At 39.7% G+C, this 22,916-nt stretch overlaps 2 protein-coding genes across 3 annotated transcripts; one reads left to right on the top strand and one right to left on the bottom strand.

The window, feature by feature from the left end:
- Positions 1-191: 191 nt before the first annotated feature.
- rab5b (RAB5B, member RAS oncogene family) lies at positions 192-16,216 on the top strand. Of its 2 annotated transcripts, none has more exons than XM_077215897.1 (6): positions 192-293; positions 4,058-4,358; positions 5,564-5,715; positions 5,810-5,932; positions 13,758-13,851; positions 14,499-16,216. In XM_077215897.1, the coding sequence occupies exons 2-6, from the start codon at positions 4,196-4,198 to the stop codon at positions 14,609-14,611; spliced, it is 645 nt and encodes a 214-aa protein (XP_077072012.1). In that variant the 5' UTR covers positions 192-293; positions 4,058-4,195; the 3' UTR covers positions 14,612-16,216. The 2 variants fall into 2 exon arrangements, with proteins under 2 accessions (XP_077072012.1, XP_077072013.1); XM_077215898.1 differs by having other exon boundaries at positions 203-293; positions 4,159-4,358.
- A 1,114-nt stretch (positions 16,217-17,330) lies between these two features.
- dbr1 (debranching RNA lariats 1) lies at positions 17,331-21,903 on the bottom strand. Its single transcript, XM_077217099.1, has 8 exons — positions 21,514-21,903; positions 21,174-21,298; positions 20,952-21,032; positions 20,785-20,870; positions 20,371-20,595; positions 19,751-19,828; positions 19,457-19,602; positions 17,331-18,550 (listed from the first exon to the last, which is right to left on the bottom strand). Exons 1-8 carry the CDS (start codon positions 21,708-21,710, stop codon positions 17,782-17,784), a joined length of 1,707 nt encoding a protein of 568 aa, XP_077073214.1. The 5' UTR covers positions 21,711-21,903; the 3' UTR covers positions 17,331-17,781.
- Between the last annotated feature and the right edge of the window lie 1,013 nt (positions 21,904-22,916).

Consider the following 22,916-nt stretch of genomic DNA (forward strand, 5'->3'; position numbering starts at 1 on the left):
GTATTTTCTTTCAAAATAGACTGTAAAGGTATGTATATAATTTTATACAGTTTTACATCAAGTTTAGTCACTGCAAACGAGAAACAAGATTAACCTTATATTAAGACTGCCCATACATTATTACTGATACCTACATTAGGAATGAAAAGAAATATAAATCCCTACAGATTATTTGATTTGTATGGCTCAGTGGGCATGCGCAGATGTGCAGGAAGTGCTCGCAGCCCGATAACCAGCTGATAGATCAACAACCGAACAGCCACCTCTAAAACAGCCGCGACTGGAAACAACAGGTAAATATCACTAATTTCGGTAATTTTATATCACTCTATATATTTAAAAGAGATGTGATTATTTTGGAAATCGATGTTCACGGCACCTCTTGGCCCGCTTCGCCTGGATCGAGACGAGTCACGTTAATGGTCAGTCTATACTGCGTCTCTAATGCATCACATCAGACACATTCACCTGACAGTCAGAGTTATGTATTAGATCAGTAGACATACACCTTATTATTGAAGTTATGCATTATATCTGTAGACATACACCTGATTATTACAGTTATGTATTAGATCAGCAGACACACACCTAATTATTAGTTATTAGTCAGATCAATTGACATAAACCTGATTCTTAGAGTATTAATCAGATCAATAGACATACACCTGCTCATTAGAGTTATTAAAGAAATAGTTCACCCAAAAATGATAATGATCCCATTATTTAATAAACCTTAAGCCATCCTAGATGTATATGACTTTCTGTGTTTATGAACACAATCGGAGTTATATTAAATTATATCCTGGCTCTTCCCAGCTTTGTAATGGTATTAAGCTCCAAAAAGCAAATCCATCCATCATAAAAAGTAATCCATACGACTCCAGTGGGTTAATAAAATGCCTTCTGAAGCAAAGCAATGGGTTTTTGTAAGAAAAATATCCATATTGAAAACTATTATCACTGGATTTGGCAACGACTGTACGCGCGTTCACGAGAGAGTTGAGTTCTGGCAGAAGGGTGACCTCTGACCCGACGTGTGACATAGTTCCTCTTATATCAAAATCCTCCAACCTTTTTCTTTAAAACTTCTTGTTTTAGACTCCATCCTCTACACTATTCAATGCCATTGCCAATACAAAGCTGGGAAGAGCCAGGTTACTATTTAATACAAATCTAATTGTGTTCGGGTGAAAGAAGAAAGTCATATACACCTAGGATGGCTTGAGGGTGAGTAAATTATGGGATAATTGTCATTTTGGGTGAACTAACCCTTTAATCAGATCAATATAGACACAACCGATTAGTAGAGTTATCAATCTAGATAGACATACAGTAAGAGCTATTTATCAGATCAATGGACAAACACCTGATTGTTATAGTTATTAATCAGATCAATACATATACCGTATTATTCGTTTATTGTACATGTGCACTAAATTACATGCAATACATTGACATGGTAAGGGTTATCGATTATAGATGTTATGTAAAAAAAGGTTCACACCAAAAGTGCAAGGGTCGTTTATGGTAATGATATTCGGCGCTTCATCTTCTAATATTTTTATCTAGAGCCAAACCCTTCCCACTCCGTGCACTTCTCTCTCCCGCTAGCGCAGCATTTAGAGGAGCTGGAGATGACGCGGTTATTTTAACAACAGTAGAAAGATGTGAGCAGCAAAATATATACTACAACTTGCGAAAAAACCTGCAGAAAACGTGTATGCAGCAAATACAATTATTTTAGATGACTCCGACTGTTTAACTAAACCATCTTTGTGGCACGTTAACGCATGGCACCTTTCGTTATTTTTCCATTTAGCATTATTATGTCAGCACATTAAGAGCATTTCATAATAAACAATGTTAGAATTTGGAAAGTTATTTTGTGATGGCAAGGTAAGACAAAAAACTTTAACATTTGAGTTAACTTTTTTTGTGCTCATGATGAGAGTTTTGATTATTAGATTATTACTTTGAGCAAAATATAAAAATGGTCCATACTTTTCTTACGAGGTAAACTCTGGACCTCCAGTTAGTTTTCGCAGTCACAAGGTCTTCTGTGTGCCATACACATAGGTGTATCAATGTAAAAAAAAAAAAATATATATATATATATATTTATAACAGCCTGATAAAACATCTCATCTTACCATTTTATACTCATATCCAGTTGGGAAAAATATAAAAAAAAATGTTGGTAAATATTATAAAATAACAATTCTTAGATATCACTGCTTTGGCTCTCAGGGCCCAAGATTCTCATCTTTGGTGACCATTTTGAGTGTTTAGGATTTTTTTATTTTGCAAAGTACTACGGCTGCCCCGATGGAAATTATATAACAGTTCCAAATAAGTATTGTCCGGACCTCTGCTGGGGAGGAGACCGGACCTCTTGAAACTTTAGGCAATAGCCATTGCATACCCCTGCTGTGAGATGAGTTTGAGCTATGTAGGCCTAGCCTACTTAAAACCGCTAAGCTATAAATGTTTGCACTGCAAAACGATAATACTGATGCAAACTCAAAGAGCAGAACAGCACACGACCAAGAAACCACAAAGAGGTGACAGTGTTAACCTGGTGGTTTCCTACCTGCTCAACATCTAGGCCGAGTTCATTTCTCATAGTTTATGTCGACATCCGTTACAAGAGAGATGTGCAACAAAACAATACAATTCATACTTGGGGCAAAATGCTGGATGTGGAATGTATCAGAGACTTTACTTTATTAACCAGAAATGTTCACTGAGATGCAAAGATAAGAGTGCGGTAACTGCGGTTAAAGTTGATTTTCTTTCTGTCATGCCCTTCAAGTCAATTTTTAAGTTCAATCTCGAGGTTATACTTGCCACCTTGTTATCTACAGACATTTTAGGATGTTTAAATATAAATATATTATTTATGGAGTATGGAACTTGCCTTGAATTAAAACTGTCATGAGGATGTTTAGCAATACAGTCTTACCCAAGAAATTTTATTGTGTTGCTTTACTCATCAGCTTCCCTATTTCTAATGAGAACTGATTCACATATGAGCATCCTCCTGAATGCTGACTTGAAAGTCGTTATCTGGTTGTGTTTGAAAGGATACGAAAAGCTGTAGTCACCTGTTTTCATACTTGTTTCTTAATTTGACTGTTACTTGTTTTAGTTCAGTTTTGCTATAGCTATTGAGTTTTTTTCTAGGCCATAGGCTAGTTAAAGTTGTCATGAAATGGATGTTGTAATGTTTTTTTTACGTATTGTATTGAAATGGCTTTTGAACAAGAAAACATGTAGACTTGGTTTTGTTAATCGGGAATTGATTGAATCGTTGGATTGTTGTGGTTTGCTGTTGCTTTCATCTCATTTGTGTGACAGGATGTTCCGCCCTCACTCCAGTAAACAAGTCACCAGAGAAGAGATGTTGCTGCAAAAGGGAAGGGAATTTATTAAAAACATAGGTTGACTATAAGTAACATTGCACCTACATGTCTATGTAAGACTCTCATTAGAGTGTTAGTTGAGTATTAGTAGACTGGTAGGGTTAGATTAAGTTGACATGTAGTAGCAAAATTACTTCTAGTCAGTAGAATATCTGTTGGGGGAGCATTACAATAAAGAGTTGGCAGATATTAAGCAGACAGTCTACCAATACTCTAATGACTGCTAGTTGACATGTAGTTGCAAAGTTACTTATAGTTAATAGCACATTCAAAAGGAACCATCAAAGTGTTACCAAAAAAAATAAAAAAATTATGTGCATGGATAAATCCTTTATAATAAATACTGCAATAGTCTCTATCTCATGGTGACTTTAAAGTGAGAGTTCGCCCCAAAATTAAGATTCTGTCATTATTGAGATCATTGTTTCTTTCTAAACCTGTATGACTAGTTTTTCGATTTTTATTTTTTTATTTTTATAAAATAAATTTTTTATTAAAAGTATATTCAGTATGTTTTAAATTTCTTGCTATGACAAAAAAACCTTTGATTTTCAGTAAGTTAACTCTTGCCAGAGCATTTTAGTTGTAAGTGACTTTCTCTTCCATTACCCATTCCAGTAACTTTCTTCTCTTAGTTTGTTTTTTAGCATCAGAGTCTGAACTGTCCTCACAGCCTAAAAAGAAGTCTCTAGTACTTCAAAAAACTGAGTCCACTGCTTTGAGTTGCTGCTTTCAGAGACGCCATCTGGGAGGACGGCCACCCTTCCTACATCATGAGCACCCGCGGGACCGGCAGGACCAATGGGAGCCTACCGCAGACCAAGATCTGCCAGTTCAAACTGGTGCTGCTGGGAGATATGGCTGTCGGCAAGTCTAGCCTGGTGCTGCGCTTTGTTAAGGGCCAGTTTGATGAGTTTCAGGAGACCACCATTGGAGGTGAGACATATGTGATGAATTTGATTTCAGTTCATAAAGATGGGTACTACTAATCTTTAGGAAAAATTGGGTTGGTTTAAGCGGTTTATTGCATTTACATTCCTACATGCACTACCATTAAGGTTTGGTGTCTTTATAAAGAAATTAATACTTTAATTTAGCAAGGACATTGAATTGATCAAACGTGACAGTAAAGACTTTTACTTCATTACAAAAAAAATAGATTTCATAACAGTTTTCAACATTAACAATAATACGAAATCTTATTTCTTGAGCACGGAATCAGCATATTAGAATGATTTCTGAAGGATCCTGTGACACTGGAGTAATGGCTGTAGTAAAATTATAATTTTAATATATTAAAATTAAATTTCACAATATTGCTGTTTCTACGGAGTTCCTTAAAAGTGAAATGACCAGACTTTTCCTGGTATTTTTCACAAAATTTCATTGGGTGTGAGCAGTACAGTCAACAGTGTCGAGAACGCATTTGTGGATCCTTTATAGTGATTTGTAACCCTGTGTTAATTTAAATTCAAACTGAGCTAATTTTGATCTGATTTTGTGTATTGCTTTTATAAAACAGCAACAGCAATATTATAAAATACGCCCAATGTTCAAAGAATAATTCTTAAAAAAAAATTTAAAAAAAATAATGGGTCAATAAGGGTCATCAGAATAAACAATACTACTGCAAAAAATATTGTTGCTTTTACCCTTGGTGCATTTATTTATGGAATAGAATACTGACCTCAACATTTTGATTGTGCATCAAAAACTAAATGTAATACTATTCTAAATTCTATTCTATAAGCAGTGTTATTTTAGAATTATTTATATAATAATAGTATTATTCATATTTAGAATCAGCTTTATTTTTATATTTTCAGGTTTCCTTGTATTTTTTCTTCGTTTTAGTATTTTTATGCGCTTTTGTCATTTTTTTATTAGTGTTTTTATTTAAAAGTTATATTTACCTTTAACTTATTTTAGTTACTTTTCTAATATTTATATTATATTTTATTTCAGCTGTATTTCAGTTGAATTTTTTTTAGTTATAGTTTTATTTAACAATAACAACTTTGAATGAAAAGAACAAAGAACCAAAAATAAAAATCAAGGCAGAACAGTATTATTAATACTTGAATCTCTGGCTTAGATTACTTATCTTTCTTTCTTTTCTTTTTTTTGTTGCCCACCATCAGCTGCTTTCTTGGCACAGTCTGTTTGTCTGGACGACACTACAGTGAAGTTTGAGATTTGGGATACGGCTGGACAGGAGCGCTACCACAGCTTGGCCCCCATGTACTACCGTGGAGCCCAGGCGGCCATTGTAGTGTTTGACATCACCAAACCTGTAAGTTAACAGTACACTCTATATAGAAAGGATACAAACTTTCATTTGGTAAAATAGTAGATTTGTTTCTTATTCTTTAGCCATCTGTTTGTAGGAAACATTTGAGCGAGCAAAGGCGTGGGTGAAAGAGCTGCAGCGGCAGGCCAGTCCCAACATCGTCATTGCTCTTGCAGGAAACAAGGCCGACCTAGCAGACAAGAGACTTGTGGAGTATGAGGTCATATCTTTCTCTCTTTTATTTCTAGACATGGGAGGTGTTAGGGTTGTTCCTGTCAATGAAGTAGCAAAAATGTTGAAAGAATCCCTTCTAGGTTTGATTCATAAATAGCTCTGGGATTGTTGTGTTTGTAGTGTGCCCTTGTTTTTATTTTGAATTTAGGAAGCACACAGAACATAATTAAACCGTTTCAAATTTGAATGTAAAAAAATATCTTTTTGGAAGCCATGATACTTCTTTTTCAGGACTCTTTACATTCTCTTTTGATCATTGTAATGCATCATAGCTAAATCATATATTTAAAAAAAAAAAAGAAATCTTACTGACCTCAAACATTTGAACGGTATTATAACTACACAACAGAGGTGGACTGGCCATCGGGCAGACCGGACACTTTCCCGTTGGGCCGACGTGCTTTTTGGGCTGATACATCTCATACTTAGAAATATATATATATATATATATATATATATATTCGTTTAGTTTTGTTTTGCTTAATTGGCGGTGCTGGGATCTTTGTGCCGGTGTGATGCCAATTGGACAAAAAAAGTCAGCCTAGGTTGTTTTTTTTTTCCTCACAGACTGGCCCATGGTTCTTTTCTTGATTGACACTGGGCTGGTCCAATCACATCTTTAAACACCTCCCCCTCTGAGCTCTGAGCGAGCGTGCAGTGTCAGTGTGGATCTGTCAAAATAGTCAGAGAGATGGAGAAGAAACGCAAGGAATGTGCATAGAAATAGCGTGAAAAAAAGAAACAGGCCCTTCAAGTGGCTGATGAGGATAGTAAGGAGGATAAGGAGAAAAATGAGTGTAGAGAATTGTGGCAAACAGAACTAGGCTACTTTCAGAACACTTATGCTATGAGTGTAGGAACCCATTACCCAGTTACACATTATTTCTTCATCTGCATATTTGACGGTAAGAAAAGAAAAGCTCTGCAGTTTCCGTCAAAATAAAATATCATGTGTTTATCTCTTTCGCGTATAGAAATGAGTACAAAACGAATTATGTAAGTTTCTTTTATTTTTCAGTGCATTTATTTTACAATATATGGCTATTACTGTCATGCGATTAATATAATAACTATTATTATGTAGTAGTGTAATGTAGACTAGGGATGGGAATCGAGAACCGGTTCTTCTTCAGAACCGGTGCTCAGTGAACCAATTCCTTGGAACCGTTAGTATGCCTTCGTATCAATTCCCATCCCTAATGTAGACAGACACTATATCACAACTAAAAGAATTTTTGAGTTTTTCTTTGTTTAATTTGTACACTGAATATGGGTTGGAGCTCTTAATTTCGAACTCTCAAAGTGCACCAGATTAATGAATTTAACATTTAAAAGCCAAAATTTTCTTACAGGGGAGCATGCCCCCGAACCCCCCTAGTGGGACAGAGGTCCACTCACCAAAGATTTGCCACATATCCTGTGAGAAACACTGGTGTTGCTATGCCAATGCAGCTTATCCACAGTATTCCTGTGCCCCATGACGCTTTGCGCGAATTATGGGTGTAACTTCCGTTAAGCTGTAAACAATTAGTGAAAGACTAGCTCTATTGACGCAATAATATATATATTTTTAAACCGTGTACGATGACATTACATTATTCTACTCACCCTTTAACCATTGAACATTAAATGGACATTTAAAAGTGTAAAAGCATCAACAAGGTACTTTCAACAGACCATGAATAATCCCAAAAGCATCTTTCCACAGCAAAATCGGTCGGTTAAATATCACTGTGGTAATCTGTATTATGTAACATACGTTGCCTTAATAATAAAAAAAGTTTTACTTCAGCATTGCGTGATACTATTTCAAAGTGATTTCAGTCATTTTGACAGATAATAAATTGTATTTACCTGTGAAACCAAACCTGGAAAGAGACGTGAGGATTTAGGGAGGGAAAAAAAGAGATTCTTCGTGCATTCCAGTGAATTATTAATGGTATACATTGTAAATTAAATCGGGAGAACAGACCACAAATGTGCAGTATATGCCGACCTTTATCATACTATTACAGCGGAATTCAAAAGGAAAAAGAAAATAATCATGAGGAAAATAATGCAGAGCTCTTGATATAGATATTCTTGTTATAACATGTCACGTTAAAATACCAAGTGTTATGTTATTCTCATGTTATTCTTAGATAAAACATGAAAAAAAACGTACTCGGTTACATGCGTAACCTCGGTTCTCTCTAGAAGAGGGAACGAGTATTGAGTAAGTTGCTTACGCTACGGGTAAAGTCATCTTTTCTCGAGATATTGAAGCCAAAAATTATCCTTAATTTTGCATTTATTGTCAACGCAGTGCTGGAGCCAGCAGACCTAGAGCAGGCCATCTTGCGTGCTCATTGGCTGCCGTGCGGCAACTGCTGCAGCCTACCGCGTGATGTCACGCCCAATGAGGGCTCTTTGCGCCCTCTACGTGTCACAGCCCGCCAGAATGGGGGTGGCTTAGCGTATAAAAGACAGGCTCGAAGGCTGCATCACTGGTTTCATCAGCTGAAGCAAAAATCGCTCTTGGCGCTTGCACGGTCAGGTTACGCAATACTCGTTCCCTCTTCTAGAGAGAACCGAGGTTACGTATGTAACCGAGTACGTTCTCTTACGAGAGGTTCTTTTGTATTGCATAAGTTGCTTACGCTACGGGAACACATTGTCAACGCCGTGTGCGCCCAGTCTCCACTTCATGAGCCCCAGGGATTCCCGGGGAGCATAGATAAGTGGGAAACAGGTGGCCAGCAAAGCGGGCCAGCACATGTTATAAGCACATACAGGGTATACAGAGCGGAGTCGCCGGTCCATATAACTATTCACCATATACTCGACTCAGCAAACGCTGCAACGGCCTCCACATAAACTTTAAGCGTGGATGGGGACCTGCCCTTATTCAACAGCTCTTGAAGGAAGCCGGGCAACCCCGGGACCCCACACGTTCGTGGGTCTAGATCTCTATCAGAACACCATTTGGAGAACACCGACCATTTAGACGCGTAAAGCCGCCTTGCAGAGGGAGCTCTGGATTGCGTAATTGTGTTCATCATTCCTTCTGGCAGGACAACGGGTATCCGTTGATTAACCATACATGCAGAGACCAGCGCTCTGAATGGGGATGCCAGATTGAGCCGCGGGCTTGAGAGAGGAGATCTCTCCTTACCGTAATCCGCCAAGGGGCGGTGTGAGACAGCCGCATCAGCTCCGGGAATCAGATTTGATTCTCCCAGGCGCGGGGCTATAAGGAGCACCGAGTGGCGTGTTTCCCTGATCCTCTTGATTACCTGTGGTAACAGAGAGACCGGAGGGAAAGCATAAAGTGGGAGGCTGGGCCAGATTTGGGCCAGCGCATCCTCGTTCTTTGAAAAGAACTTCCGTCAATGAGCAAACGGATCGACTTTCGCTTTGCCGAAAAGGCGCCACAGTAACTGGACTTTCTGGGGGTGAAGGGACCATTCCCCTGGGGGAACGTTGTCCCTGTATAGTCTGTCTGGACTGTCGTTCAAGTGGCCTGGCACATGTGCAGCTCTCAGCGAGGGCAGGAGGTACTGAGACCATACAAGAAGGCGTTCTGTCAGATGGCAGAGGCTTCTGGATCTGACACCGCCCTGACGGTTTATGTAGGACACTACAGACATGTTGTCCGAGCGGAATAGCACAGGGTGGTCCTGTATGAACAGGAGGAAGCGCTTGAGCGCGTTCTCGACCGCTATCATTTCTAGACAGTTTATGTGGAAGCGTCTCTCTTGGTCTGACCACAGGCCAAAGACCGGTCTGCCCTCGAAGACGGCGCCCCAACCTAAGTTGGAGGCGTCTGTCGAGATGACCTTTCGGTGTGAGACAGCCCCCATTGTCACTCCCCGCTGGTACCAGTCGGCCACTAACCAGGGCTGCAGAGCCAAAACGCAGCTCTGAGTCACTCTGATTCATCTGTAGTCTGAAACCCAAGGCTGGTGAGGCACTTGGGCGTTCAGCCAGCATTGTAGCGTGCGCATGCGCAGCAGGCCCAGCTGAAGCACAGCCGCAGCTGATGCCATACAGCCTAGCATCCTCTGGAATGTCTTCAGAGAGGCGATGCTGCCCCCCTGGAAAGACGTGGCCGAACACATTGATATGCCCGACCGTCGAAGGTGAATCTCAAGAATGTCCTGTGACGGGGGACTATCGGAATCTGAAAGTATGCATTTTTCAGATCGGGAGAGATAAACCAGTCCACCGGGCTAATTTGCGCGAGGATTTGTCTGGTCGTGAGCATTTTGAACGGCCGTCTCATGAGAACTTTGTTCAAATATCTCAGATCTAAGATAGGTCTTAGAGCTCCGTCCTTCTTGGGTACGAGAAAATAACGGCTGTAAAAGCCTGACTCACTCAGAGAAGGAGGTACTGGTTCTATGGCCCCTTTGCACAGCAGTTTGGCTATTTCTGCGCGGAGTAGATGCGCTACATCCACTTTCACTTTCGTCTCGGTCCGTGCTCGAAAGCAAGGGGGATGGGGACGAACTGAAGCGAATAGCCCTGTCTTATTGTGCTCAGCACCCATTCTGACACACCTGGAATAGCCTTCCATGCTTCTACATGTATAGCTAGGGGCAGAATGGGCTCCGGGTTCCGATTGCCGCACTTTGTGGGCTCGGGAAACTGAACCGGAGGTGTGTGCGAGGCGCGCGCGCCCTCGGATCTCAGGAACGGCGGCTCGCTGACAGCGGTGACTGTCTGTATCACTTGAGATGACCCGATTACTGGGAATGGGGAACATTTTGTGATGATATTTAGTGCGAGCAGAGCCTGGGGCGAAGTATTTGTCAGTAAGCGCGAGCGCTCGTGAGAGGTCACACGTGACCTGTTGCCGTGTGACAGAGCAGGCAGCGAGTAGGTGTGAGCACAGATTTTGTGGGTACATTCTCTACATCTAGCATTCGAGCCGCATTTGCCAGCTTTATTAGAGTGGAATCTGTGAGTGTGTGAGACACGTGGGTCATCGTGTTTATGTGTAAGGGCGAGCACTGATTTGTGGGCACTTTTTCTACACTTAAAATACACCATTGGCGTGAGCCGGATAACCAGAATTTATACTCTTTCTGAGATTTCTCTGAGTCGCCATAAAAACGGCATTTGTGTGCAGGTGAACGGGCTGTGTTGCCGACTTGTTGGCTGCTAAATGTACTTCTGCAGTAGCCTTCTCTGAGGGGACTGACAGGACGAAATATTTTGACATTGGTCCGGCCGCAGCGAGACCCAGCCGTCTTTTCCTCTCTGGTGTTGCTAGGAGGACTTTGCTTGCTCGGGCTCGGAGGAGATAAGCTTGGAGGATCTGCAGCACAGCCATCAAGTGCAGGGCGGAAGCAGCTTGTCCGGCGGCAGAGAACGCGCGGCCGACAAGGGCTGAGGTGGTCCTGCAGGCTTTAGACGGGAGAGCAGACTTTGAGCGCCATCTCGCAGAGGGCGGGCAAAGGTGCGCTGCGACCGCCTCTTCCACTAGGGGGATAGCTATGTACCCCTTCTCCACTTGGGAGAGCGCCGAGGAGACGTGAGTGGAACCTTTTCACGATTTAGAAAGCCCGGCATGAAGCTCTGGCAGAAATGGCGCAGATCTGGAAACAGGCGGGGGCGGCGGCTGTGAAGGAAACAGCCGTCGAGCCTATTGGGCGCAGGCTCCTTAGGCGGTGACCAATCCAGGCTGAGTTGGTCGACGGCCTTCAAAAGGAGGCGCATGAGCTCAGCGTCCACGCCAGCCCGAGTCCTGCTGGATTCCTGGATCGAGGAGGAGGCGGAGTGATGGGAACTCGACCACTCCTTGCTGTCCGATGCCAGGATGGAACAGCTGTCACCTGGGTACGCTCCTTCAGCTTCGTCTCCTGAGGCGGCGGCAGTGAGGGCCGAAGCCGGCAGCTGCGCGTCCGGGAGGGGCAGAGAAGGAGAGAGTGAGGCTGGCGGGATGCAATCTGGCAAGCACTTCACTGTGGCCTCAGGCTCCGACATCCTCTGCGCACGGCGCTTCTTGCGCGGTCCAGAGGGTGGAGTGACAGTGTCCGAGGTGAAGGCTTCGAGTCGAGCCCGCAGGGCCGACAGCAGAAGCTAGGGATGCTCCGAATATTCGGCCAAAATGTAAAATGACCCAAAAGTGCATTTTCGGTTTTCGGCCGAAAGACTTTTATCACCGAAACAATACGGCCGAAATGTTGTGATGACGCAAACAGAAACTGCGATCTGCACGTTCTTGTCTGAAGCAACATGTCTGTGGTGTGGACGTATTTCAGTATATCTGAGAAAGACCCACGGACAGCGATTTGCAAAACATGTAATGTCGAAATTTCAAGAGGGGGTGCATCTGCAAACACTTTCTCCACGTCGGGTTTAATTTATCACCTGAAATCCAAACATTCCGATCGCTACGCTGAATATGAGAGGAACGCGGCACAGAAAAGGAAAACGCATCCGATGCGCGCGTGCATCGATATTGACTACCAGCTACAGCGTCCTAACCTCGAAAATCCAGCTGTATTCTAACAGTAACTTAGCTCTTAACTTACCTAATAACTTCCGGGAGTTTCCCGCATATTGATAGCGGCTCCCTGATGCCCGCAAATTAGTTAAAATCTCCTGGAATCTATAGCGCGCATGCGAGACAGAACAGACCTTGCGTGTGTGCCTCATGAAAGCTAGTCAAAGCGGGCCGCCACAAATAAATGAATGTATGGGGAACCCTATGGAGCTCAGACGTCCATTACCAGTATGCTCAGTCTAACCGCACAATTTTTTTAAAAACCGCAAAAAATGTAAATGCACTTTTTATGAGAGAACATTTAATTTTAAAACCTTTCTGCAGGACAGTAGGCCTGTACATTATTATTTAATGTACACATGAGTGGGGTCAAGTTAAACATTTTAGTTTGAATTTAATTTTATACTGTGCATTGTTGCAATATGCTAAATAAATATTTGCATAATTTGTAATTAATTTGTAAAATGATTTATTCTTTGAAACTTTAATGTTAATTTATGCAATTGCAATGCCTTGATTTTAGTAAAGTTAGTACACAGTCATAGCCATAAATGCAGTGGTTCTAGTAATTGGCATAATTTCTTTCGGTGTTTCGGTTTTCGGCCTTCGGCCTTGGTTTCCTCTTTTTCGGTTTCGGCCAAGAATTTTCATTTCGGTGCATCCCTAGCGGAAGCGCTTCACAGTGCTCGCAGCCGGGGGCTGCGTGGTCTGGGCCCAGGCAGAGAGCGCAAATCACATGGCGGTCTCTGGCGCTGAGCGGGGCTTTGCACGAGCCGCACGAAAGGCGAGGCATTTTAATAAAAACGCTTGCGCTCTTTAAAAAGGAGAGAGTGAGTGTCGGAGCGGCGAACACTCACAGAAGGCAAGCACAAAAGGATACTCAACGCCGGATGGCGTAGCAGGCACGGAAGGCTGAAGGTAGCGAAGACGGCCGGCTTCTTCAGGCGCTTCCTCTGCGTGCTGGTCGCTAGTTTCGACGGCGGAAAAAGGCTTCTCTCAAAGTCCAGCTTTGCTGAAGATGATGAAATCAGTGATGCAGCCTTCAAGCCTGTCTTTTATATGCTTAGCCACCCCCATTCTGGAGTTCACCCCCATTCGGTTGTGTTTACGATCATATGTAGTGGGCTGGTCTGGGGCAAAATGCATGGGCTGATTTTTTTGTGGTACACAATAACTGTGTAAAGTGTAATAATTACATTTTTAACACATTTGACAGCCCAAATAATTATTTATTAATAATTATTTATATGAACTGTTGGTTATTTCTCTAATGTCTTGTGTGCAGTAACCCAGACATTCATTTTACATTTCTGAACAGGAAGCTCAGACATATGCAGAAGACACAGGCTTGCTTTTCATGGAAACTTCCGCCAAGACTGCAATGAATGTAAACGAGTTGTTCCTGGCCATTGGTAAGTTTTAAAGTTGTTTTCTAACTATATTAGAAAACAAATATATATTTTCTAACTGTATTCTCTTACTATTGTTACTACAATAAAACTGTGGTATTATCTACAAGTGTCATCAAATAAGGAATAGAAATTTCAGGTTGTGACAAGGGACTACAAACTTTAGATTTCAATAAATTCAAGAATATTAGTGAACATTCTTAATATTGTTAGTCTTTTCTTTACACGCAGAATTAAAACTCTCCTGGCATACCATCCCATCCCATTTTCAGATTGTTAGTCTAAACCGATAAACAGCGGGGACTATATGGTTATTGATTGGCAGATCTGAATGCATGCTTGCGGGCGGGATTTAAACAGATTCTATATGATTGTAGAAGTCCAGCATATGTCACCAGAAAGAAGTCTGTTGTTTCACTGGTAGATCTAGTTATGACATTTGGTCAGTAAAAAAAAGAAAAAAAGTAAAAAGAAACGTATGCACGGATGAAACGTTTGCAATAAAATTAATTACATAATTTAGAAAATAGAGTGAATTTTCATTTCCTGCCAACTTTAAACAAATATTAACAATATTAATCTCGATTTTCAAGCTCATTTCTTGATTTTTTTTCTTCTTCTTCATTTAACTGTTCTTTATTTATCTATAGCAAAAAAGATGCCAAAAACAGACACCCAAAACCCCACGCATGCTGCCCGGCACAGGGGTGTAAATCTACAGGACCCAGATGCACAGTCCACTCGAAGCTGCTGTGGGAACTAAAGGCCTGTCAACACTCCATAATGGGAGACCACCGACACCTCCTTCCCAAAATCCTACCCTTCACCCTTTCACCTCCCAAGACGGATACGGAAAGAGATCGAAAGAGAGGGGAATAACAGAAAGAGATTGAGGAAAATCCCTCACTGATGCCATAAAGAGATTTTTCAAGGAAGACTTCTGATGAACAGGGTAGAAAGTGAACGGACGATGGACTCTGTCATATCTGGCAGTATGTATGGATTCTGTATTATTTTTAAGTAAACAATTTTTTCAGCCTCTGTTCATTTTCATTATGCCAGCAAGCACCAAGGTGTCACCCAAAGAGATAGAGGAACACAGAAGAAACAGGATGAACAGAAGAATTATTTCACCAATAAATCTTCCCATTCTCAGTCCCGAAATGAACTGAGATGGTCCATAATATCCCCTTAAAAAATCCGGAAGTCTTCAAGCGAAATCTACACAAAGTATCCGTATACTCTGGGCTCCCCCATTCTGATCCCAACTCTAACACTGGAAGGAAGTCAGCACCTTAACCTGAAACTAACCCTTACAATTCTTCAACCATGAGCTGCATCTACTTATTTTTTTTAAACTACAAAAAAAACACTGAAGCAGAAGTTATTCATTAACCCTGAGCTTGTTTTTTTCAGCCTCCAGCTTTATTTATTACCTTTGTTTGAACTGGTCTCCCTTACGTAGCTTGTCATTCATCTTAGACCCAAAAAGTATTGAAGAACATCAATGTTGTCTTCCCTATCCCATTTCATTCTCCCGACCTCATTGATCTTGAAATTCAGTGTTGAAGTTCACTAAACAACAGCAAGCTCTACGATGCCTTCTCTACGTTCTTGTCGCTTTGTGTAAACTACTGTTTGAGAAGCAATTGACAAATCATTTACAACGTATTGACACCAAGCAGATGACTGATCGAAAAGCATTTCGCTTCACTAGTGATTGCAGAATATCGCACATTGATTCGTTTGAACAAGGAATTCATGAAATACCAGGCCAATGTCTCTCAGTATGCTATGAAAAAGCAACAAAAATATTTAAGCACCACTCATTAACGTGAATGATTTGGAAACTGATGCTGTGCAATACAGTGGGATGGAAAATAACAGCAAGTAAAATTTTTACCCACAAAGCCCCTGAAAAAGTGGAAAAAAACAGAAGTGCCTACTCCGTTTTTTCCGTGTTCTTTGTTTTGGGCTTGTTTGAGGTCGACAGACCGCCAGAAAAGTAGCGTTTTCGTGATGTTGGCCCGAAGTGTACAGGCAATAACCTGTAAAAAATAATCAGTTGAGCTTGTTAGCAACAGAGGAGTCATTTATGAAGTTTTGTTTTATGGATGCTGTTTTTTGATGTATATAAAAATGAGTTTTATTTAAAATTGATTTTAGTCTGTAATTTAATGGGTTACCAGTACATTTAAATGATCATTTAGGGAATGAATTAGGAATCATGAAAAGATGTCACACATCTAGAAGTCATTTGTCATGTGTCTTCAGGTCCACCTTTTTTGTGGAATAGATCTTATCTCCTGTTAACACCTCTGTGAACTGAATTGTTAAATAAAGCTGTGCTGTTCTGCTATGAATGAAATGTGACTGGTTTCTGTGGCTTTTTGACTAGCGATGATCTAAACCTCAGCTAACAGTCATTTATGAGGAAACAGCATTCAACAGTTGTCTGGCTGCACCCATGTGACATGTCACGGCAATATTTACCCTTAAAGGTACAGTATCAAATTTCAAATAGACGAGCAGCATCAAACAAAATTGCAAAAATAATGACCAAACAGGTTTCCCAAGCACTTCTAGTGTGGTTGCAAATAAATAGCTCTTTATGTATATTGTGCTGTGCTCCAGACTATTGAAAATAGCATGACAAGAATGATTTACTAGAATAATCAGAATCAGTGCTGCAGGAATGAGTCCAAAACCTGGAAACAAGTGAGCATAGTTGTACTTTCGGTTCCATTTTCAGTCAAATTCAATATCTATGACATAAAATACATCAGTAATAAACCACTTGGGATGTTTCTTATTTCTTGTATGTGTTTTGAAATAGGTGGTTGCTAACAAGTGGCTAATTGGAACTACAGAGGCTGTCGGGGACATTAAACATCACGTCGAACAGGGAAACTCATCTAACGTTACTCACAAGTCTGATTTTACAGCCTTGTCATGTTGATACTGAATTTTCTGTCCGTTTATAGCCTAACTTAAGGGAATTGCTTTTAAGCTTCAAAACTCATCCATTTGTGTTGTTTTCATAACTTTTTTCCACAAAGATTATTTTGATGAACCTCCAAGAATCATACTTTTGTTGGTCACAAAGTGGTGCAATAATCTTTATATATATATATATATATATATATATATATATATATATATATATACAATAATCTTCTGCAATAATCCAAAACCCAATGAATAAATCAATCCTATCCTATTTGTTTTTTTTGTCGAGGAAACCAGGTTAATGCTATATTTTGGGTTGGCCAACAAAAATGTCATCCTTGCCGCATTCTATTCCCAGCTCCATTACCTGGGATGGTGCATTAGAAAAAAAAGGAGGAAAAAAAACAGCTCGGTGACACTGTTCAAACAAAAAGAAAAGTTGTTTCAGACGTGGAGAAAGTTGATGCATTTTCATGAAGGACTGAGATAAAGTATTTCAAAATGCAGAAAAATGACATCAGGATCACTTAATATTTGAACTTTGATGTATTTACAATCAAATGGTAAAGCAAACTCAATCACAAAACTAATAAAATAACAGTCAAGACAGAGCAAACAATTGAGTGTGTTGTGATATATTTGGCTAAAAATAATAATAAAAAGGAACAGATCATTAAAATCCATCACAAATGACAAATACAAGATAAAAATGTATAAATGGCCGTGGCATTACTTTATACACATGAAAATACCAAAAATAAAAGTAGTACATAACCTTGACATTTCTGAAAATAGTTTTCCATTAATTCTTCACAATCATAATCAGCAAAACGTCTGTTCTTTAAAACAACAGTAGTTACAAAGCAGATCAAATCAGTCTAGTAACCCATTCAACTCTTTAGAATCAAAAATAGGCAGCAAACTATCTGGCAGATCATTCTTGTTGTATGTAATTTGCTGATCTAAAAATATAATTGCATTTATCTAGCCCTCACTTTCTTCATCATCTACTGCCGTGTAGATACTCTGGTTTCTCCGTTTTATTTGAGGTGTGCCACCCGTGTGACTCGCGGGCCCCTGTGCCGTCTCACCACTCGTGCGTTTGGGGACCCTGGCTGACGTGAAGCCCCCCTCCTCTTCTGAGCTGCCCTGAGAGAGGGATGCTGAAGGAGGGGGAAGAGAAAGAGGCCGTAAGGAGTGTAGTGGAGCCTCCGTCTCTGGTGCAGCACATGGGGGCGGTAAGATCAGTCTATTAGCTGTCTCTCGCTGGGGGCTGCTGTCTCTATCGCTGTCCTGGCCCACCATTTGCCCTTCTGGAACCACTGCGTCTGTCCCTTTCTCCTCGGCACATCCTACTGCCTCATCCTCTTCCTCCTCCCATTCATCCTCAATGGTTATTTCATCAGGGTTGTAGGAGCTGGAGAGGCCGGAGGTGTCAGTGGGGTATTCACTGGGTTCGTCTACGCTCCCAGTGCTGTCCTCGTCCTCCTCCTCTTCAGTCGCACCTATGGCACCCTCTACCCCATAAGTCTGCCCATTTTGCCCAGCCAGGATGTAGATGTCCGTCAGGCCGAGGGTGGCACACACCTCTGTGGTTTGGGGGTTGGTGGAGTAGGCTGGGTGAGCATTGGGTTGAGGGCAGCTGGGGTCGTAGACGGGCACTGTCAGGCTGAAATTTTCAGGGATGCAGAGGTCACCACTCAAATCTCTCACAACATCCATCATAGCTTCCTCTGACGCACTAAAATCCCACCTGAAAGAAGCAGAAAAATAGGATGCCAAAATACAAAATTAATTGATGTGCACCAAATTCCAATTAATTTGAATTATTCAGATTACATATGCATGTGATGTAAATGTGCAAACCCATTTGTCAAACCAGTTAGGCCTAGTTTTCAAAATGGTATATGCTTATATTAACTCTATTGCACTAAACCGACCTCAAAAGTTTGGGGTCAGTGCATTTTCTTTTTTTAATTAATACTTTCATTCAGCAATACATTTAATGGATCAAAAGTGACAGTGAAGACATTTATAATGATATACAATATTTCTACTTAAAATAAATGCTGTTATGCAAGTGTTTCTTTTTACCAAAGAATCTTGGGGAAAAAAATGTATCACGGTTTTCAGAAAGATATTAAGAAGCACAACTTTTAAGTAATGATGCTGAAAATTCAGCTTGGACAACACAGGAATACATTACATTTTGAATTGTATTAAAATAGAAAACAGTTATTTTAATTTGATAATATTAGTTTTCCTGTATTTTTGATAAAATTAATAAACATCCTTGGTGAGCATATGAGACTTATTTCAAAAACATTAATTATGTGTCTTGTAGACATGTCTTGTAAAAAAAAAAACACATTCACAAAAAACACATTTTAAATACACATTCAAACAAAAGTAACTACAGTATAGGTAATTGTGACAAATGTGACTAAGAACTATGAGAACTACAAGGGACACAGGCAGCTATGACATTTCAACATATCAAAGTGCATCTTCCGAATTTCCACAGGAGTTTAGCAGGGAAAGATCAAAATTAATTGGGAATATGCTGGTTACTGGAATATGCAAATAGAATGAAGGCTTAACAAGCAATCAAATAATCACGTGCATGTAAATGTGGTTATTAGTGTATTGTGGTCTGTACCGGGTGTGTAGTCCGTTGTCTTGCGGGGGGTTCCAAAAATTGTGTGATGGTTTCTGAAGTCGGTCTGTCGCTTTCAAGATGGCCAGCCACTCTGGGTCGTACTCGAGGTGCTCGGAGGAGCCCGGTCTGTCTGCAACCTCCACGATCTGCAATATCAAAATCTTTTTTCATTCACAAAGATCTACTTCTTGTTCTACTACTAGATCTATAACTTGGATCCCACAATATTTGGTCGAAGTGGAAAATAAATATGCTTGAAATATGCTTTGTTGATGGAAACTGCAGGATCATTACCTGAAGGAAGTCTCGATGTGGAAGACACTTGTCAAGTGAGAGGAACTTGGTGATCTTTGCGGCAGAATTATTCTTAGCCTAATGTGACAAATAGCTTGTTGTTATTTACTTTTCAATAAATAATGAACTCTGATATCTACATCTTATCTTAGGCCTCTATGTAACTCCAAGAGAGACATAAAAATAATAAAATAGATATATTCCAGAAGCTCTTTCATAAGACATGTTGAATTTATGTTGTCATAAACTAAATAAATATACATACATTAAATTTAAACAATATATAAACATATTTTAAAAGATTTCTCTCTTAACATTTTCAGCTGTTTGCAGATATTGCACACACACATTACAATACATATAAAATACACAAATTTATACACAACTAATATACACAAAATTAGTCTGATGATTAATCTAATGACAATCTAGTGGATTGAATCCAAATCACAATAACATATTCTAGATATTCAAGCTTTTCTTAAATTTTATATTGCCAGCAAATGATTGTGAATATATTTGTAAGATGTGTGAAAGGGGCTTATATCTAGTGTATTTGCGACAGCGTAATCTCTACAATGGTAACTGAAGGCTTGTATTAGTCAAAACCACTGACCCACCTCGTGCTGCATCAGTGCAGCAAACTTCACGTGCAGGTGAGCTGAGAACCAGTAGCTGGGCTGCAGGTGGTCCAGCAGTTCTGCAGCAGCTGGGCTGCCTAGGGTACCGCTCTCCACTTCCTGTCTGAGGAACTTCTTCTTGCGCAGAAGCTGATTTGTGTTGCCGTAGTGATAAATGCCTCTCGGCCAATCATGCGTCATGAAGACGTCTATGGGCATCTTGAGCTTGAGAAGTGAGTTTAGAAATTATACATGTAAATAAATAGTATTGTGCTAGGTCCTCTTTTTATGAATTAACAATTCGTCTGATTTTTCTTGATGCAGATAAAATTTCAGATTTTTTTTCTGAATCTGCATCCTTATTATTGAATATGTAAGATGTCTATTGATGCATTTCACATTACAAAGATTTACCTGTTTAAGCTTGAAGACGTCAATGTTCCGTATGTGGTACACGCTGCGCAATGTTTCTTGGCTGTACGGCGGAAACTCAAAGTGTCCTGAAATTGCATACATTTTTTTCTTCAAAAATGCATATTTGTGTTTTATAACACAATTGATTTGGAACTGTTAAAACTCACCTTTCTTGTAATCGTGGGATTTAAATATTCCAGAAAGACCGCCAATCCGTACACCTCTAAAGCGTACAACACCAGCATAACCTGAGTAATGAGGAACATCAGATCTATTGAGACTGCTATTTAAGCCAAGTACTTTCAAAATGACTTACACAAAATGTATACTAGTCTTGAGAATCTAACTACATATTAAAGTAACAATATTTGTAAGAATAAAGATCTCACCCAGGTAATAGATGTTGGGAGCCACCCAGCCTCCATAAGGAAGTTCCTGCATATGGTTTGATGCTTCATGGTTTCCGCCAATGAAAATCGTCAGGACAGGAGCCTTCTTCTCACCAGAGTAGTACCTTAGAAAATCAATTGTAATGATATGAGAAACAATCGTCGACCAATATCACCAACACAATATTTACTTTTTATTTGATATTAAATAATCCATAAACATGCCATTTCTGTCTATCTGTCTATCTATCTGTCTTATGTATCGTTCAGCTCTTCTGTCTGTCTGTCTATCTATCTATCAATCTATCTATCCAGAGAAAAACGTCAGGCGTTTCCTTACTTGTAAAAAGTTTGCATTTGTCTGTATTTGGCAGGCACCGCCATGCACTTCATGTCTCCTTCATTTCTGACCGCCTGGAAGTCTCCGCAGCACAGAAGCAGGTCCACCTTCACACCTTCTTTATTCTCCAGGTAACTGATGCTCTCATATATTTTATCCAGCTCTCCATGACAACAGCCTTCTACTGCCACCTTCATCCTTATTTCTCTAAACCACAGCGTTACACTCAAAGATGACAAAACGCGTTACCCATCGGTCAGCATGTACATAATGATCTTAATAGTTATACTTAATTCATCCAGCAGCCGCTTTGCCTCCCTGTACTCACATGCTACTCTGCTCATGCGCAAAACGGTCATGTGACCAGCGCACTAAATGCATTTTTTATTCTTCATCCACACTTTCCGTAATTTATATTCGTTCTTCAGTTTAAATATAACGTTACAACTTGTAAAACCTTGGTTGCAAGAATATTGATCAGCATGCATTTGGTTGCACGTTAGCAATATTAAAACAGTAAATTATGGGGATATATGGGGAACAGCGATATACAAATTATACCAATTTTGTTTGTATAAAAATGAACCAATAATAATATTAATTTTATATTAAAATAAGGGTAGAATAGTAATATTTAATTACATGTTATTAACGGCACCAGACATACGGCTGATGTAACTGACTAAAAGACTGCTGTCCATCATCTACTGTTGCTTATTTTATTGTTTTATTTTCTCTGTATTATTATTCATACTAATATTGTTTCTTGTGTTTATGAATTTGACTTATAATTTTATGCCACTGAAGCACTCTGAATTTGACTGAAATTATAGTGTGAAAAGTGCAGACTGGTGCCGCCGGCCTTATGCATGCTTTTGCTTTGTCACATGATATATGTTACTTTTCAAAGCATTGTTTGGTGTGGAATAATCAAATCCACTTGTGTTTAATAAACAAACGATTTCTTTTTTTCAATTCAAATTATACTGTTGAATTTAATTTGTGTTTTCTCAAGTAATACTTTGAATTAATTAATAGGAAAATATACTTTTTGTATAATAATGTCCACGGTAAGACATTCCACAAAATCGCCCTATTCTCATAAGATTGGAAAAGGCTCAAAGAAGGATGCGGCTTTTTGAACCACAAAAATCACTTTTTAAAGTGACTTCTAGGAAGAGTTTTGTCTCTCATTTTAACCACATTTTTTTAAATTTAATTTAATAGTTGAGTAATGAATAATAGTTATTATTTAAATTATGTATTGCCTTTTAATTATTTAAATTCCTTGAAATAAAAAAAAATATTATCCTTTTTATAAATAAAACTTAAATAGAGAGGCAGTAACATTTGACACCCAGTGCTGTGGAAAGTGCTGCACTGTATGTTTTGCCGATTTAAGT

This window comes from Siphateles boraxobius, unplaced genomic scaffold, assembly GCF_051911475.1.
Source record: "Siphateles boraxobius isolate OS27281-9 unplaced genomic scaffold, OSU_SipBor_1 7, whole genome shotgun sequence".
NCBI classification, from domain to species: Eukaryota; Metazoa; Chordata; class Actinopteri; order Cypriniformes; family Leuciscidae; genus Siphateles; species Siphateles boraxobius.